Source organism: Miniopterus schreibersii (assembly GCF_964146895.1).
Source record: "Miniopterus schreibersii genome assembly, chromosome: X".
NCBI lineage: Eukaryota > Metazoa > Chordata > Mammalia > Chiroptera > Miniopteridae > Miniopterus > Miniopterus schreibersii.
Genome location: NC_138104.1, coordinates 83,707,708 through 83,727,288, shown reverse-complemented (window position 1 = coordinate 83,727,288; position 19,581 = coordinate 83,707,708). Strand labels below are relative to the sequence as shown.

The following is a 19,581-nucleotide window of genomic DNA, read 5'->3' as shown; positions in this document are numbered from 1 at the left end:
AAGGGCAGCCCATTCTCTAAAAAGGTATCAACTTTCCCAACTTTGAACACTTGTGATAGCTCTACTTAGAAAGGAAGTCGGATTTTTCACCTCATGGATTTAATGGCGCTAAATTAACAAACATTTTAAAAATGGATTTTGTAGAAACCAATGATTAGGGGAAACTTTGCAAAGCCATATGTGGAAATAGTCAAGCACCACGTTAGGTTTCAGAATGTACATTTCCCAAGTGAACAGAACTTACTTCACCAAAAAGATTTTTTGCACAATTCACAATACTTACAGAAATATAATTGTATCATTGGAGGAAAAAAAAAAAGTTCACCTTCCTAATGATACATTTCACATTCACTAGTAAACTAGTGCAATTCCTTAATTATTTTGGAAGATACACAAGAGTAATCTGTCAATAGAATATAGTTGCTTATTCATAATTATATCTAGGAATGAATACATATTATTAAAGTATTATTGAATTTTGAAGAACTGCTCAATAAATTAGTATTTTTAATAAAATTGTGCTCTTTGCAGATATGCCTCGCACAAATGCGGAGTTAAAAACATAAAATTATGAAAATACACCAAATAATAAAGGTTAGTATTACTTTAAAATCATGCTAATTTCCAGTAGCATTAAATCCAACACCATTTATCTGTGGTATATAACTAAAATTTTGAAGGTCTTGCGCATAAATCAAGAGGCTTCTTCAAAAATGCCTTTTTGCCAAAAACAGGTTCTATGACCTCTTGCTAATTATTATAGACATCTGTAGCAGTTAGGTCCAAATATAGAGCACGACATTCTGTCAGATATTTTACTATATCACAAAATGTTGTAGTACTGTATTTTATAATAAAACCAAATCCTCAAGTATTCTGGTATGTTACATATTATTATACCAACACCCCTTTCTATCAGTCTATTGTGTACATAATATTTTTTGAAAATGATGGGTATTTCAGTCCTAGCAAGAAAGTATAATGCAATATGTGACATTAAATTGATTTTTAGTCAAAATCCATTTATGTATTTGACAGGGAAACTAGCAACCATAAGCTGGAATGTATACATTTTTCTCAAGGACAAAAAGGCAAACGATAACATAAAGACATGGTCACTGGGGCAAGTTAGCTGGTGTGCAGACTGACAAGGAGCAACTTGCAAATGCTCATCAGATTTTAGCTTGTGTTATTGGTTGCTCCTGGAGGGAAAAGTGCTGCAGTCAGTTGACGTTCCCTCCCCTTCACATGGGTTTTTTGCTCACAGCCACTGCATAGTGTAATGAAACCTCTTTAGAAGCAGGATTGAGTCAGAAGTTTAGAGATGCACCTTACTGCTTTTTAAAACCGATGTTGCAATGTTCTAAACACTGTGATCTTTCCAAATGTGTTTTCTGTATTAGTTTTGTACTGTAGAAAATAATTTGCCGTAAACTGGATTCTATTTAAAGTGATGTTATTTATTGGCTTATCACCACTCCTGTTTATGTAGAGTCTACTTAATAAAATAAAACCTGTGATAATCCTTTGCCTTAAAATAAAATCTAACGCTAATTGTGCTATAATGAATAAGTCTAAGCTACAAATTAATGTTTCCTTTAAAGCTTAAGACGGCATCAAATAAAATATTATAAAAATACTCTGTGGAGTGTTGCTGCTTATTCTGTTATTTGTGACTGTGTGTATCTTGATCCAGGACATGGTGGCCGGCTGGGTTCTATAAATAGACATTAGTAATCCTTTTAGAGAATGGGCCTGGTACCTCTCAGCTGTTGGCTGAATCCTCCCCTTAAGCCTTATAAATAGATTTTCCCAGGCCACACAAGAATGAAGAAAAACATCTCTTCATGTTTTCTCCCTTCATAACTTTTGTCTTGATTCCTACCGAATCTTCACATTCTATTTGTGTTCACATCGTTTTCCAAAAGAGAAAAATGCTAGTGATTACTACAGATTGATGGAATCACCTAATTTTGGCAGGAAAAAGTATACCTTGTCATTATTAAAGTCTAGTCCCTTGGAACAGGTTAGGACCCGAATTTTAGAGATCTATGGTGTCTCCTGAAGTTCTAAGAGACAAGGTGGATTGAGGTCATCCTGACGTTGTCACAGATTCAGCGAGTGGAAAGGAATTGTGTTAGTTTTGGGGCGGACACGCACCAGCAAGGCTAGAAAACCGTTTCCTTATTAGGTCTTGGTTTTGCCCTGAGTTAGTCACAGTTATAGAGGAATAAATTTTGTAGGCAGTTTCTCTGGGAGAGATACGTTGCCTCCTAAGGATGATCTCTGGTGCTGTTTCACCATCAGCAGCAACGCTTCAGACCACTGTCCTGCATCTGAAAGGCTGAGGGGCAGTTTACTTGGCCCAGTGGAAAGGTAATCCCGGGGTGCATGACAATACACTTGTTTTGAAAAGCATCTGTGTGGCGGGTTATTTTTAAACGACTGGAAACGCAAGCCCTTAGAGGAATTAGGTGTTCCTTAGGCCCAGGAAATTGAGACTGGGCGGGAAGGGCGTGCACACCCTAACTCTGAGCCCCTCATCGGTAGCAGTTTTTCAAAAAGAGATGTGAGAGGTTGCTAACGCTCGCCCGACCAAGGGGCTCTAGGACCCAGCGGCGGCGCTTGGGGCCAGCAGGGCCGCCGGCGCCTTTAAAGCCCGGCGCGGGCCGTTGCGAGGCGCGGGTTCGGACCCGCTGGGCACGGTCGCCTCAGAGACGCTGCGGGTGCTGTGGCGCGCTGTGGCGCGCGGGCGGCGCACGGCGCGCATGGGCGTGTCCCAGCGGGTAGCGCTCTCCGCCCCTCCGCAGCCGAGTAGGTCGCCCCCAGGCTCAGCTCCTGAGCCCGGGCCCGCGCCCTGTGCGGGCGGCGCTGAGCGCGGGAGTCCGCGCGGGCCGCCGCCACCGCTCGAAGATGAAATTCCCGGGCTCGGTGCTGGCGTCCGTATTCCTGTTCATGGCCGAGACGATGGCGGCTCTTTACCTGAGCAGCACTTACCGCTCAGGCGGCGACGGCATGTGGCAGTCCCTGACGCTGCTCTTCTCGCTGCTGCCCTGTGCGCTCGTGCAGCTCACCCTCCTCTTCGTGCACCGCGACTTCAGCCGCGACCGGCCGCTCGTGCTGCTGCTGCACCTGCTGCAGCTTGGGCCCCTCTTCAGGTGCGTGCGGGGCCCCCGGGCCCCAGGCCGCAGACCCTGGCCGCCCGCCCGGGGGGGGCGGCCTCTCCCGGAAGGGACAGGTGGTAGGACCGAGACCGGGCCCAGGCCCAGCCACCTCGCCCCTCAGCCCCCCACCGTTGCAATCCCAGGAATGCGACAGAATCCTGGCGTGGTGGCAGGAAAGCCGGGCAGACTGCGTTCCTCTTAGGTTCTTGCCTATGAAATTGCCAACATTCAAGGGAATCTGACAGAAATGGCAATTTCATGTGGTTCAGCCTCCTAAAAATCCGGGCTTTCTCCACGGTCCCGTGGGCTCTGGCAGGATGGGCTTGGGTCGTGATAAAGCCTTGGGAAGTGTGTCCTAAATGGCCATTGGAGCAAAAGTGGGGACAGATTATTTAATTGGTTAAACACGTGGAGTTTCCTGTGTGCTGGGCACTGTTCTGAGCGCGTTACAAATATTAATTTATTCAACTCTCACACATAACTCTAGAAAGCAATACGTCGGTCTTTTTTTTCTTGTGTGTGGGAACACACGGTAGTAGAACCATTTTCCGCCCCCGCCTGACATAAACCTCGTCCTTGAAGCTGGAACGCAACGTGCCACGAAGACAAACACTTGCAGTGTGTTAAGGAAAGAAAAACTATCAGTGACATTTCTGGAAATTAGTTTTTATTAATACAAAGCAAGACAAATACATGATAATGAAGTAGACTTTGGCTTAGCCAAGGACCGTGAAGAGAGTTTAAAATGTGTTGTTTTGATGTCTTTTTAGCTCTGTAGGGAAAGCAAAACCAAGGGTTTCTATCTGGATTAGAAATAAATTTATATTACTGAGCTTTAGACATAGATGATAGAGGAATTGGAGGAGATAGAAAGGCCAGAGAAGCACCTCAGCTGCCAGAAAATTCAGCTATTCAGCTAGCCAGGGACCTGTCCTACTAGGAAACATCTCCCTCTACCCACCCCCTCTTCCACACACAGCACCAAGTCAGGCAGCAAAATAGGTTATACAGAGCCCTATAATAAAACTTTGCACTTCATATTAAAGACCATTCTAGCTGACACTCAAGGTATGGACTTGTAGTTTATACATAGTCAGGATAAAGTTGGTGAACAAATTTTCCAGAAGCTGTGGAATTCTAGAAAGGAAGAGAAACACGTACATTGGCAAAAGAAGTTGCTACTGACATCTTAAGAGCAAAGGAAGAGTTAAAGGGTGGGGGAAGAGAGAGAGAGAGAGAAAGGAAAGAAAAAAAGGAGAGAAAGGGAGTGAGGGAAATTTAAATTTTAAAACTCCCACACCCTGGAGCCATTTAGTGAGGAGAGACTTGGTCTTCCCTGGCCAAGTAGGCCACAGCATCCTGATTATATTACTGCTCAGTAAAATCAGTGTGATATGACTTTGGGCAAGTCTCTCATCATTTCTTAACCTCATCTGTGAAAAGAAAACTCATTGTTGGTGATGTTTAAGTAAAGTGACAGAGAAAAGGGAACTGACACTTGTCAAATGCTTCTTGTGCTTGATGGTTTGGCAGGTGCTTAAATGCCTCAGTTCATTGAATCCTCATCATGAACTAGATGTAAATTGTCCCCATTTTATAGATGAAGAAAATGAGACCCTAGACCACATACACAAGGCTTCTTATAAATGAAGTGGAGTGAATTATGTTCTCTACACTCTGTGAAAGAAGGCAGAGGAGTGTGGAGTGCATTTTATCAATAGTTTGGTCTTAAGAAAGTTTGGTCATCTTGGCAAAATTTAAAAACACAACCTAAATAGTCATCCAGGTAAATGATAATATCCTATCATTTCTGCCATTTAAAATGTTTCTAAATACTAAGAGTGACCTAAGATAAAGCTAATGATATAATATTATGTATAAAACAGGATGGCACTTATAAACCTGAGCTCAAGGAAATATACTAAGTTAAGAGTGGTAATTTCCGAATGGTGGAGTTATGAATGATTTCAATTTTTTCCTGAAAAATATGGAAAGTGGATCATTTCCTCCTTTATTATATACTTCTCTACATTTTTCAGTTTTTACAGTAAAAATATTTCAACTTTATTAAAGAAAGAAAAAGTTTGCTGCTTTGAAGAGATAACTAGCCATATGAAAAGTTTCAACACCATAAAAAGATTTATTTCCAGAAAATTCTGAATGATTCATTGTCTTCTTTCAGGGGGAGAAACAAAATAAAACATAATAAACAAAGCGACAAACAACCCCCTTCTGACAAGGACTCTGTCATTCTAATACAGCTGATTTATTTCAAGGAGATATCGGACCCATGATCTTAAAGCTGAGATACACAAGATGTAGTTCCAAGCCTCCTTGCTTCTAGATGAAAAAAAGAGCAATTTGATGTTGTATATATTAGTGTGACTTAATATGTTATTAGAAGTTCTTCCTGCTCACTGTTTGATTCTATTTTAACTCTAAGATTTTACATAGGATCAACATTATTTCCCCCGTACCAAGGAAAGGCATGGTGTGTTTCTTTCCCCTCCTTATCAATTAGACTTAGTAATATTTTGAAATTGTTTTTGGAAATTTTAGCTCTATTTATTTTTGGGTGCACACTAACTGGCCCAACACATATTCCTTTTAGGTGAAATGCTGTTTTTGAATTTACTCAGTTAAACTGAATTATATTACACCATAATAATTATGGGCCAAAAACTGCAAACGAGGCCCCGATATTTCTTTCGTTTAGGGCAGGGATGGGGAACCTTTTTTCTGCCAAGGGCCATTTGGATATTTATAACATCATTCTTGGGCCATACAAAATTATCAATTTAAAAATTAGCTATGAGAAAAGCTCCTAGATTTATTGAATTTTGAGTCCCACTTGTAGTTGCCTTCGCAGGGCCAGACCAAGTGATTTTGAGGGCCATTATGTATGGCCCACGGGCCAGATGTTCCCCACCCCTGCTTTAGGGAAGCAGCAGAGAGCATCATATTTCACTTATATCAGTCTTATATTTAAAACGAAGGTTGCAGTTTGTATGGTTGTTTTCTAATTAAGGCTAGGTTTTGATGGTAAGAACACAGAATAATGTCTTGAATTTATTTTTTGTTTTAAGGACAGTCTTATTGTGAATGATAATAGATATTCTGAAAAACCAGAGGGGGAAAAATACCTCTTAACAACAACAACAACAAAATTTGTTTATTATTTTACAATATGTTAATTTTATAAATTAATTGGGAGAAGGAATGAATATAAATGAGTTACTATACTAGTTCAAGGAAGTTTCCTTCCTTTTCATTTACTGGTATAATGAGGAAAAATGGCACATGGAAATCTGGGTTTATAAAATAAAAACTAAGAATTTCCAGTAATATTTTATAGAACATTGCAGAATGATTCACCATAGTCTTTCTCTCTATTGTAAACTTTCAAAAGACTTTAAAATAATTATAGCCTAAATTTGAAGAGAACTTTTTGTTTGCAAAGTGCTTTTACATACAATATTTAATTCCTTCCACTGTAAAACCTTGTGAGCTGTCATCATCTTTTTTTTCACAGTTGAGGAATTGAGACTCAGTGAGATTATGTAACTGGCTTTTCAGAGGTCATATGGCACTTGCTATTTAACCACTTTGGTTCTTGTGTAGCTTCACCATGCATGTGTGTCTTATGTAGATAACATGACATAGAAGAAATCATAGTATTTCTTTTGAAACATGTTTTTATTAACTATCTTCAAGGCTTTTTGTTACCACAGGTTATTATGCTGACTCCAACATGCATGGTTTCAGCTAAGAAATGAACTCCTACTGTGGTGCTTGAAAATGAAATTTTCTTTTTTTTAAAAAAGGATCAACCTGCTGATTATCTACATTAGGGGTTAGCAAACTATGCCCCACAGGCCAGATCCCCCCACTGCCTGTTTTGTAAATAAAGTTTTATTGAAACAGCCATGCTCATTCATTTATGTACTGTGTATGACTGCGTTTGCACTACAGTGGCACAGTTGACTAGTTGCAATAGAGACCATAACCTGCAAAGCCTAAAATATTTACTCTGTAAATACTTTACAGAAAAAGTTTGCCAATCCTTGATCTACTTCATACTGAAAAACTACCTTGAATGATTTTGATGAAAATATTTAATTTACAGCTATATTTAGACAACCTCTCAAGCAAAAAACAGCAAAAAGACATATTTGGAGTAATTGGATGAGTCTTGGAGAATTTTAATAAATAGAAATTTCTTATCATAAGTTCCTTAACCAGTAGTGGCAAGTAGTGGAGGTCTTAGGGCCTTTCACAAATTTATTAAACAACTACTATGTGTAAAACTCTGTACTGAGATAAGTGTATTTACTTGGGGAAAATAGTGGATTGCAAGGGAGGCCACTTTGTGTCACATTGTGGGACATTCTTTCACTTCCATTGATAGACACTAAAGTTTCATTTCATCTGCAGTATTGTAAGTTCTTGTTTAATGTCCCCTCCTCAACATCAATAGAATTGCTTTCTCCTCTGAACCTTTATTTCATTCATTCATCTCTTAGCATGTGTTGGTGTTTCTTTTGTTTGTTTGTTTAGTCTTTTAAAATTCTAGGCTTGAATTTATTATTGAGGTAAAATATCTGTTGGTAAAAATGACAGAAGAGCAAAAAACACATAAGTACAATTTAAAAATAATAAAAAGCCTCTAATTTAACTGACTAAAGAGAACAATTCTTAACATTTTGTTGTACATATATCCTTACTAATATTTTTATAATGATAAGCTAATAAACTATCTCTTAGGGGAAAAAGCCCTGATTTGCAGTGTTTGCTGATATATGTGATGTAAAATTCCCACCATGGCATATTTCAAGCTACCAGTTGGTTAACAACTGGATCACAAAATTCGTAACTATTTAACAATCTCTTGAGTCAGTATGAGTCAGCTCAAGCCCATCACTGTTTATGTGTGTGTACATGTGAGAGATTTATATGTATTTTTATACATATGTAATTTTCTCTTACAAAAAATGGAATTTTCTATATAAATTCTATTGTAATTTACTCCTTTCACTTTCCAAATATAGCAAACATTTTTATATATCAGTAGATGTATCTGTATGTCTATACCATCAAATTTAAGGACTGGATAATATTTCATTGAATACATATATTATAACTTATTTAATCATTGTTTTATTTTGGGACCTTTAGAGTATTCCCAGATTTTTGCTATTACAAATAATGCTATGATTCAAATTCTTGCAGTAGGCTTTCTTTCGAAGTGAGTTAATATATGAGAAATATTTTATAAATTGAAAATGCTGTATAGATATTAGTCGTACTTACTATTCATTTTTTTTATCATGTGTATGTCCATTTTCCCATTAGATTGGTATCCAGGTGTCTTTGCATTCCTCACAGCACATAGCAAAGTGCATCTCCAGTCATCACATATTTGAAAATAAAGACAATGGTCCATCTTTGCTGTGGTCAGTGGTCCAACAGTGTAAAGTTGCTAGGCCTCAAACTTGGATTTTTCCTCAGAATGAATTCAGTTGCATTAGCTGGACTTGAACTCATAACCTGAACTTTATTATTTTCAGGTGAACAAATTGGTCCACGCTGTTTTACATTTTTTCTTGTAATATATTAATGTGTCTTTGACCCCATTGGACAAAATGTAGCTGACTAAGCACACACATAACACACACACACACAACTGTTTACCTTCTTTCTCCCAGGAACAAATGAACAAAGGTGATAATCACAAAATAGATCTACTTTGTATTCACCAGAGAGGTTCCTGCATTTCTTTTCTTACATCAAGTTTTATTATTTCAAATTATGAATGTATTCTTATTGCCATAGTTGCCTCATGGTGAGGGTACAAAGTTAACATTCAATAAAACAAGTGAAGCCATAAAAACTTCTGGCAGCATTATACGGTTGTTATAAAAATGCAGGTTTGGGGGAAAATGTCCTTTAATAATTTTAAACCTAAGACCATCACATTTTTCTTATTCCTAGGAGAAACTGATTTTTCCCCCAGCACTTTATTATGGAAAAAAATTTTATTAAATTTATTGGGGTGACATTGGTTCACAAAACCATACAGGTTTCAAGTGTATAGCTCAACAAAACAAAACATCATCTGCGCACTGCATCATGCACCTATGGCCCCAAACAAAGTCTCTTTCTGTTTCCATTTTTCCCCCATTTTCCCACCTCCACCTACCTCTACCCCCTTTTCCCTCTGGCTATCACCACACTGTCATCTGTGTCTATGTGTTTTTTATATATTCTTTTGCTTAATCCCTTTACCTTCTTTCATCTAGCCCCCCAACCCCTCTCCCCCTTCTGTATGTTTTGGAACATACAGAAAACAACTTGAAAGAACTCTATGGTGAACACCCAAGTATTAACCACCTAGATTCTATAATTGACATTTTATTTCATACATCTATCCCTCTATTGATCCATCAATCCATTTTTGTGTGTGTGTGTATTTCAAAGTAAATCAGACACATCAGTACTCTTCCTTTAGTATCCATATCATTACCTAGAGAGGAAATCCAAGTCAGGTACTCTTGTCAGTGTAGAAAGGTGACTGGTTATGGCTCCATCCACAGTGCAGGCTTGAGATTCCATAAATAAGACATAGCTGGCCAGCCCCTGGGTATGATCGACTTTAGTCGTGTTCCATAAGGGCTTATGAGAGTAGACAAATAGGAAATATATTGTGGTCTCCCCGGGGAACACAAGGACTAATGACTTGCCCAGGGCTGCACAGCTAATAAGTGTCAGGAAAGCAAATTGAATATTTTTCTGTGGCTCTACTTGATTTCCTTGCCTCAGTGGGCTTCGATGTCACCTCTCAATTTGGTTCTTACTCAGTCCCAGTTGGCCTGCTGGAGGGACTCAAGGGGACTGTGTGCTCAGAATTGGCTCTTGGTGTGGATAATTTTAGACGAGGGGCTGCAGTCCAGAGTAGCCAATTCAAGGCTTTGAGAATCAAGCTAAGTGTAAGCATGGTAACCGAGAAAAGAGAATCCTGTCTGCTCTGATTATCATGACTTGCTGATTTGTTTCCAGGTGTTTTGAAGTCTTTTGCATCTATTGTCAGTCAGGCCACATCGAAGAGCCTTATGTCAGCATCACCAAGAAGCGACAGATGCCAAAAAATGGCCTCTCAGAGGAGATTGAAAAGGAAGTAGGCCAGGCAGAGGGCAAGATGTTCACCCACCGATCTGCGTTCAGCCGGGCATCAGTGATCCAGGCTTTCCTGGGCTCAGCCCCCCAGCTAACCCTGCAGCTATATATAAGCACCTTGCAGCAGCACGTCACTGTTGGACGATGTAAGTATATTTTTTTATCTCTGCCTGCATTTGGGGATCAACATGGGGAGCAAAACATAAAGTTTATTTTGTTTTAGGTGAAATTCATTCATATGTGCATTCAGTCCTTAATTTGCATTCCAGTTACTAAGCTCAAAGTGAGTTAAAACAATAACAATGTTTATTTGCTTATGAATCTGCAATTTGGGCAAAGCTCAGAAGGGTTCACCTATGCTCTACTGTGCATCAGCTGGGGTGGCCCAAAGATGGGGGCCTAGAATCCATTGGAGGCCCATTCACTCACATTTCTTATTGTTGTTTTTTTTTTTTTTAAATATATCTCTATTGATTTCAGAGAGAGGAAGAGGGAGAGAGAGAGATAGAAACATCAATGATCAGAGTCATTACTCGGCTGCCTCCTGCACGCCCCGGACTGGGGAACGAGCCCACAACTCGGGCATGTGCCTTGACCAGGAATCAAACCACAATCTCCTAGATCCTGGGTTGATGCTCAGCAGCTGAGCCACGCCTGGCTGGGCTCACGTTTCTTATTGTTGATGCTGGCTATTGCTGGTGGTCTCAGATCTTCTTCATTTCATCTCTCTATGTGGGCTGGTTTGGGCTTCTTTATAGCATGATGGCTATTTTCAAGGGTCAGTGTCGTAAGAGGGAGATAGGACAGACCAGGTGGAAGAGTATCTCCTTTTGTGACCCAGCCTTGGAAGTCATGTGAAATCATTTCTGCTGTATTTTCTTTGTTGAAGCAGTTAGGAATCCTGCTGAAGTTCAAGGTAAGAGGATGGAAGGAAACCGACTCTTGCTGGGAAAGGGTAGAGTTCTGGAAGTTCACTGCAGTAACCATTTTGGAAAATATTTTAGGCTGAAAATACAGCTGTCAGAGGCCAGGCAATCTTTGGATTTTGCTTCTGTCTTTCAGTGATAGTTGTAAGCCAGATGAGACAATTGGTTATAACAGCTTCTTTGTGGTAAATGATGGAAGCAAGGGCACGCTCTTGTATTCTTGAAGTTCGAATAGGTATCTCAGCTTTTAAATGAACAGTTCTCTAACTTTTGGGCTATTCTCACATTATCAAATTAAGGGAAGGTTTTGATTAAGCCAGATTTCAAAAAAACTCTATGTGCATAAACACAATGAAAATCCTTCATATGAGAAGTGGAGATAGCTCCTTTTAAACATTAATATTTCAGGTAAATGAAAACTAGACATTCTGGTAAGTTTTACTATATAGATAAGCAAAAATGAGTTAAAAGCCTTAAGTTGAAAAATACATATTGAAGATAATGCTGAAATTAAAATTTTAAAAAATAATTCACTCTTATTAATTTTACTTCCCTTAATCTTATCTTCTTTCTGCCTGTATTCTAGGCTGTATGGTAGAATGTCTTAATTTATGTCTAAGTCACAGCTCTCTCCCTCATCCAGGTTGCCTCAGAGTGACTATGATTCTTTTTTTTTTTAATCCTCACTGGAGGATATTTTTTTCCTTTGCTTTTCAGAGAGAGTGGAGGAGGGGAGGGGAGAGAGACAGAGACAAAGAGAGAAGCATCAATGTGAGAGAGACACATCAGTTGGTTTCCTCCTGCACGCGCCCCTACTGGGGCTGAGGATTGAGCCTGCAACCCAGATACATGCCCTTGAATGGAATCGAACCTGCGACCCTTCAATCCAAGGGCCACCGCTCTATCCACTGAGCCAGACTGGCTAGGGTGTGACTATGATTCCTAAGATGTATCAGTACCTTAAGTTGAGGTCTTGGTGGATTAGCATTTATGGGAAAATACCTTCCATAACCACAGACAGATAGTAAGTGCTCAAAAACTACCACAGCATCTTTGCTCTCTAAGGACTTATAACTGGAATGGGCCTTAACCAAGGCAAGTCTGGTATATGCCACTATACCCTTTCCCCAGTTCATTGTTTTTTCATGTGGCACACAGGGACACAAGGAGAGACCAGATGTGGTTATTGTCTGTTTGATTTTTACGAGTAGATCCAATTTTTTTCTTAAGTTTTTGAAAATGAAGGTTGTCTTATAGTTCAGAGGTCAGCAAGCTGCAGCCCAGGGGCTTAATCAAGCACTGCTTGTTTTTGTATTCTGTTCAGGAAAATAAAACCTATCTTGTAAATGTCAGTGTCTCAAAAAAATATCTGTGAGATGCCCCCAAAGGACTTGGAAAAATATAAGTCCTCTGAGAGTTAAACAACAAATCAAATATATATGGAAAAAGGAAATGGGAATGGTCCTTTTAAAATTCAGATGGCTGCCATTTAGGTAGGTCTTGACTAGCCCCAGTCACCTCCTTAACAAATCTGGGGAAGGAATTCCTCAGCAGGAAGGAGAAAGGCAGTTATAATTGAAACATGGGCTGGGGTATGTCACAGAAACAAACATTGACATTATCCATCATATGATTAGTGATGCATTTGCTGCAAGGGACAAACACTTAACTACAGGGTTAAACCCCAGGGTTTATTTTGCTAATCTAACAAGAAATTGGAGGGAAGCAGTTTGCTGGCATTATTTCAGCTGCTCTCAATGGCAAAGCTGATGGCCCTGAAGTTCCATTGGCCAGCAGTGCTTCTCAGGGAGTTGTAGAATGCTAAGAGGTGGAAGGGATCTAAGAAGTCATGTCTGATTTTGCATTTTATGTAGAAATCCCATCTTTGGTGTCTCCAAAAGGTGATTTATCAGCCTCTGCTTGACTGTGTTTAGCAATGGAGTTTTCAGCACTCAAAAGGCACTGTTCCATTGATAAGACAGTTGGCTAGAACATTTTCCTTTATATAATAAGTTAAGTGGGACTTTTCCTTTTCTTCCAGAAGTGATATCAGATTCAAGTGCTGGATGCACTGCAATCAGAAAAAAAAGCCATTAAATATTGGCCAGATTCTTTTTTCAGGATTTTACAAGAGCAATAAAGCAGCCCTACCACAATCAACTCCTTACATCCCCACCCTCAGGTTCTATAAGGAAATACTGTAGGGAATAGGTGAGAGAATAGGGACTTCTATAACATACTATTTATGGTGAGAGGCCACTCCCTCCCCTCCCACAAGCCACCTAAAGTGGGGTTTCAAGATGAAGGGTGCTTATAACATGGGTAGCCAAGTACTTCACTCCCTGCCTTCTAAGCTCTAAACCCATAGGCCCACCCCACTGATGCTTCCTTGAAAGATAACCGGTTGTGTGTACCCTGGAATTTAGGAGCATCCATGAGCATAGAGACTGAGACCTGCTTCTTATTTGTAGATTTCTGGAGGGAGTCTTAAGGGAATAGCCTGGGGTGAGTAGAGACTGTGTTGCCATATGTCTGGAAAGGTGACAAGAGGTCACCATTGTGTCAGCTAGCTATTATGAGTAACAAATTACCTAAGATTTAATGGTTTAAACAGTAAGCATTTATTGTTGTTCAATAGTCTACAGGTCAACCGGGAAGTTCTGGGCTGAGCCAGACTATGCTGATCTTGACTGAGCTTGCTCATTAGTACACATTTAGCCTGTGGGTCAGTTGGGAATGACTGGTCTAGGACTTGGAATGGCTCACTTCCATGTGGTCTCTACTTCTCCAGCCCATTAGTCTTGAGGTAGAAGGGCTCTGAGAAAGTCAAAGCATGCAGAGCTGCAGAGCCTTTGTGGGTGGTCTAGGCTCAGAACTGGGACACTGTCACTTCTTTCACTTTCTATTTCAGCAGTTGAGAGGATACTGGGAGAAAAAACAACAAATCCCTTACATGATAATATTCCCACCAAGTTGACACAACTAAGAGCATTTTCACTTATATTATATGGACATCATCCTCCTTTAATCTTTAGCCTGATGGTTAGACCTGATTTTTCCCACTCAATTAACACACACATCTACTCCCCTTTACCACATGGCAGATCTCCAAATATTCACAACTATACTGTATCCTTTTTCTTTTCCATTCTTCACATCCTTCAGTCATTTCTCTAATGATATGCTTTGAAGCCATCAAGGTCACTGCAGTTGAGATACAATCTGACTTGTCACTTTTTTTCTTAAACATGACATTCATAACTGTATGTGATATTGCTGACTTATTTTGACAAGAGCTGTTAGCAGTGGGATTGTGTTTTCTTTTCCTGTTTTGCTTTAATCTGAATTCTGTGATTTTATTTATGTGCCCAAATGTTGTAGCTTTTGAAGGAGCTGAATCACACAGTTGGTTTATATTGATGGATGGTTCAGTAAATTCTCCCAGTTCCTTTTTCATACTGAGAGCAGCTAAACCAAGATTTACCCATCCAGTATCTGTACAGTATATTTTAAAATGTGTAAAGGTAGGGCTTGATATTTTTCTTGTTATAATTCCTTTTCTTGGATTCAAGCCCAGGGTATCAGTCTGTTCAGATAATTTTGAATCATGATTCTCTTGTCTTCTCAGTTTTGTCCCAGCTATAATTTTTTGTCTTTGTCCAATAATTGGCAAGAATGTCAGACTAGGACGGCCCAAAGTCACAGCCCTGAGCACTTCTTGACAAATGCCCTTTAGCCTGAAAAGAAGCAATGAGGAGTATGAGTACAGATTGCTTATCTGACTGCACTCACATTAAAATACCAGTTCTCTGACTTCTTCACAAGGATATCATGAGAGAGCTTTTTTTTTTCTGGAGGCCTTGCTGAAAACCACACACAATATCTATAACACCCACCACTTATTAACTACAGATACTTTTTCTTTGTACATTAATTCAAAATATTGGTATTGTAAAATATTAAAGCATATAGAGGAGAGAATAATATAATAAACCATGTAGCTCTTTTCCTGTTTTACAAAATATTCACATGACATGTTTGCTTCGGAATTATTTTTTTTTTTCGCTTTAGGAAGTAAAACATTACTAGTACAATTGGGGTAACTTGTGTCCCTTTCTTATCATGATTTCAGAGTTTATCATTCTTCTGCATGATTTATAACTTAACTACATATGAACTGTATCCATAAACATTATATATTGATTTTGTAGGTCTTTAAACTTTATCATACTGCAAATATCATTCTGAAATTTGTATTTTTTTGCTCAACATAATATTTTGAGAACTATGTGTGTTGATGAATGTAAGTGCTAGTTCATTCATTTTTGTGGCTTAAAAGTGTTCTATTGCAGGCAACAATTTTCTGCAATGGAACACAATGGAATATTTTAGATTTTGCAGGCTATCTATGGTCTGTGGCATAGTCTCCTTTTGTTTTGTTTGTTTTTACAGCCCTTTAAAATGTACAAAACATTCTGAGCTCTGAGGCTATACAAAAATTGTACTTAGTATGACTATAACAGTATTCTAACACTATTTCTTCATTCTGCTTTTGATATATGTGACTTCCTAGGTATAATGTTCTTTTTTTATTAAGCAGAAGTGACAATGATTGTCTTGCCTACGTCCTTACGAGGGTAGGGAGATAAAGCAGATAATGCATAGGAAAGTGTTTTGAAATGTTAAAAAAAAAAAAAGCTGTCTATTCTTTCCTTCTCTTCTCACTTCCCTTTCTTTTCTTTTTTACTCCCTTCTCCTTTCTTTTTTCTGGCCTAAGTAGGATCTGAATTGAATTTGCACAAAGAGATGTGGGAGCTCATGGAGAAATCTAGGTGGCCAGAGACACATGGGCAGACATTATTGGGCAGCTGGGATTGGGAAGGCCACAGCTCTAGAGCATCAGTGGCTGGGAAATTCAGGGGGAAGTCTCATTCTAGGCAACCTCTTAGTTGGAACACAGCTGTTTCTTTGTTTAAATTCTCTGAGACTGAGATCAGAAGCTTGGACTGATGGCCTCTTCTGCCACCCATTAGCTGTGTGACAAAGCTGACCTCACAGAATTTTTGTCTCTTCATCTATAAACTGCATCAGTCAGCACAGGTTTGACAGGATTGTTGTGAAAATTAAATGAGATAGACAGAAAATATGGGCATGTGGTGCAGGTTCTTGGGGAGATACTCACTAGAGGTTAATTTACTGTAATATTAATCATTTATTTATGGAAGTTCCCCTGTGCTAGATGGCAAGGCTGTATGGGGTATGTACCTACTTAAAAAAAAATATATATATATATATTCCCTTATACATTGAATGTCTATAGGACTGTATTGGTATCCCTTCGTTTCTGACATTGGTAATTCATATTCTGTCTTTTTTTTCCTCATCAGTCCAGCCAGGAGCTTATTAATTTTATCTTTTTTAATGAACCAACTCTTTATGTCTACTTTAAAAACTATCTCAAAATAGGTACTTTGAGAAAAATATGAATAAATGATAGTGTTATCAGAGAACTGCACAAGTGGAATTTCTCCTTTGCTAGTGCGAGTGAGGGATCCCTTTCCCCACTGGGTGCTGGGGGTCAGGTTCTTACAATATCTTGAGAAAAAGGAGTTTCTAAGACTTTCACAGGAGAATAAGTGCTTTTTATTTGTGAGAAATTATATCCCTCAGTTTCCAAAGTCCCATTTCTCTTAAACCAGTCTTGATAAAGGTGCAGCTTGGGATTCAACAGAGTGAAAAGCAAAGCCAGTGTTCAGAGTTTCTATTCCATGGTGAAGCTGAGTCTGATGTAGCATCAGGCTAGTTAAAATCCATTAGTCCATTGTGTGTGGAGTCCACACGGCTATGGGCCACGTAAGTGAGTACAGAGCATGAGAGACCCACAAGCCAGAAGTCAGGCATGAGCAGCAAGGGAGAGAGAGGGAAGGGGGGTCCTTTGTTCAGGAGCTTATGTATTTTAGATTTTTTGCCCTTACAGTGGCCACACCTATTCTGGCCAATGACCTGCTCCCAGGTATGATTGACAGGCAAGCACCCTCTCTACTTACTGGGAATATGTCTCTTTCTTTCTTTCTCCAGTCCCTTCCCCCAAGATCTGCAGGGAACAGATCTGGAGAGTATTAAACTGAAGCTTTCTGGCAAAGCCGTACAGATGGCATGCGTGTATTACCTGGCCTTCCCTTTGCTCCTTTCCTGTTAATTAATAACTGGGTTAATTACAATGGTATCATTACCATCCTTCATACATTATTACAAACACCCATCTTTATGCCTTTAGCACATGTGTAATAGGGCCTAGCCTGGTAATAGGCATTTGGACATGCTAAAGACTATTTTCAAAACTGAATTCAGTTCACATTTTTGTTTCTCATGTGTGACATACTCAATTTTCCCCATCTGCTACAGTCAAATATCACTCGAACTGCTGAGTGGGGGAATGAAAGGTTGGCTAAGGGCTAGAGATTTGCAAATGGGCAAGGGGGACATGTGGAAAGTGTTAAACTGGCTGACACAGCTATATTATAATGTGGATAATAGTTGTTGGTGATGCTGGCCATTTTTTAAAATTAAGGTTGATTCTGCAGTTTTAGGAGACTGAGAAAGAAGATTGAGAGAGAGAATCTTTATATTTCCAGAAATAAGTAGCTTTTTAAATTTATTGATTGATTTGAGAGAGAGAGATAAACAGAGAAACACTGCTTTGTTGTTCCACTTACTTGTGCACTCGTTGCTTGTTTCTTGTATGTGCCCTGACCAGGGATCAAAGGTATCGGGATGATGCTCTACCCAACTGAGCTAGCCAGCCAGGGCCCCAAAAGAAGTAGTTTTTAATGCTTGCTTCAGATTGGAAGTTATTTCTGGTATTTCTAATTGTGCCTCAGGATACAAAGTAATTTGAACTCAGTAGATAGAGCAAAGTTGAATTTTCTCTAGGGAAAATTATATTGAATATAAATTCAAAACATCTTATAACAAGGTTATTACAATGGCATATGTTCACTATGTTTAGTAAAAAGTAAAAAAATAAATTCATGACTTAGAGCTTCCAGGAATTGGATACTTTGAGTTGAACTTAAGGATGTACAGTTGTTATCTGCTTTTTTTAACATTTTCTGAGTTCTTATATGTGTGGTCCAGGATCCAAATGTCAAGATTGATTAAAGGAAGTGTTTATGTGAGTATATGTGTAATGATGAATATCTAGAAATAATCTAGAAAAGTTGCTAATTATTTCAAAGTTTTTTTTATTCACTTTTAAACCTTTTAGAATTACATTTGAATTATTTTAGTTAATGCTTAGTTAAAAGGATGATAATACAATGAACAGAGAATTGGTTAACCGATTTCTTTTATTTCAAAATAAGAGTGACTGGCAGAACAAATGTGCCATGAAACTCACTCAGTTAGTACAAAGAGAATGAAGATTTCTGGGCATTGCATTTTCTGGTAAACATGGGCCATACATAAATATATTTTGCTTGTGTATTTTTTAACCTTATATTTTTATCTTTCTGTCTTTCTTTGGAGAAGATCCCATACATATTAGAAACATCTTCAAGGCTTGAGGATGGTGCACCATTTGGCACATGTTTGTAACATATGATTTGGTAAATGAAGAAGATATGTAAACAGTGGCTTAAATACAGTGTTTTTTCAACCCAATTAAAAAATGAGCATACCCCTCTCCCAAGAAGACGTGCACACAGCCAACAGATATATGAAAAGATGTTCAATTTCACTAGCAATTAGGGAAATACAAATCAAAACTACAATGAGGTACCACCTCACACCTGTTAGAATGGCTATTATCAACAAGACAAGTAGCAACAAGTGTTGGAAAGGTTGTGGAGAAAAGGGAACCCTCATTCACTGCTGGTGGGAATGTAGACTGGTAGAGTCACTATGGAAAACAGTCTGGCAATTCCTCAGAAAATTAATAGAGCTACCATATGACCCAGCAATCCCCCTTCTGGGTATATATCCAAAATCTCGGAAACATGTATTTGCAAAGATATATGCACCCCCATGTTCATTGCAGCATTATACACGGTGGCCAAGACATGGAAACAACCAAAGTGTCCTGAGATAGAGGACTGGGTAAAGAAGGTGTGGTACATGTACACAGTGGAATACTACTCAGCCATAAGAAAGGAGGAAATACTACCATTTGCAACAACATGGATGGACCTTGAAAATATTATGCTAAGTGAAATAAATCAGTCAGAAAAAGCTAATTTTTTTTTCTGCACCAAAGAGCATTTTCAGCTATATTCAGAGAATGTGCTCATATCCATTCCTCCTCAGTTGAGCTCACCTCC

General features: G+C 39.0%; 1 protein-coding gene across 1 annotated transcript in view; it reads left to right on the top strand.

Moving 5' to 3' along the window:
• The first annotated feature begins 2,678 nt into the window (after positions 1-2,678).
• Positions 2,679-19,581, top strand: part of XK (X-linked Kx blood group antigen, Kell and VPS13A binding protein) — a 36,479-nt gene continuing 19,576 nt past the window's right edge. The window contains exons 1-2 of the mRNA XM_081125005.1: positions 2,679-3,158; positions 10,221-10,483. Coding sequence (XP_080981131.1) covers positions 2,914-3,158; positions 10,221-10,483 — 508 coding nt within the window. The 5' untranslated portion in view covers positions 2,679-2,913. The remainder of the gene's footprint in view (positions 3,159-10,220; positions 10,484-19,581) is intronic.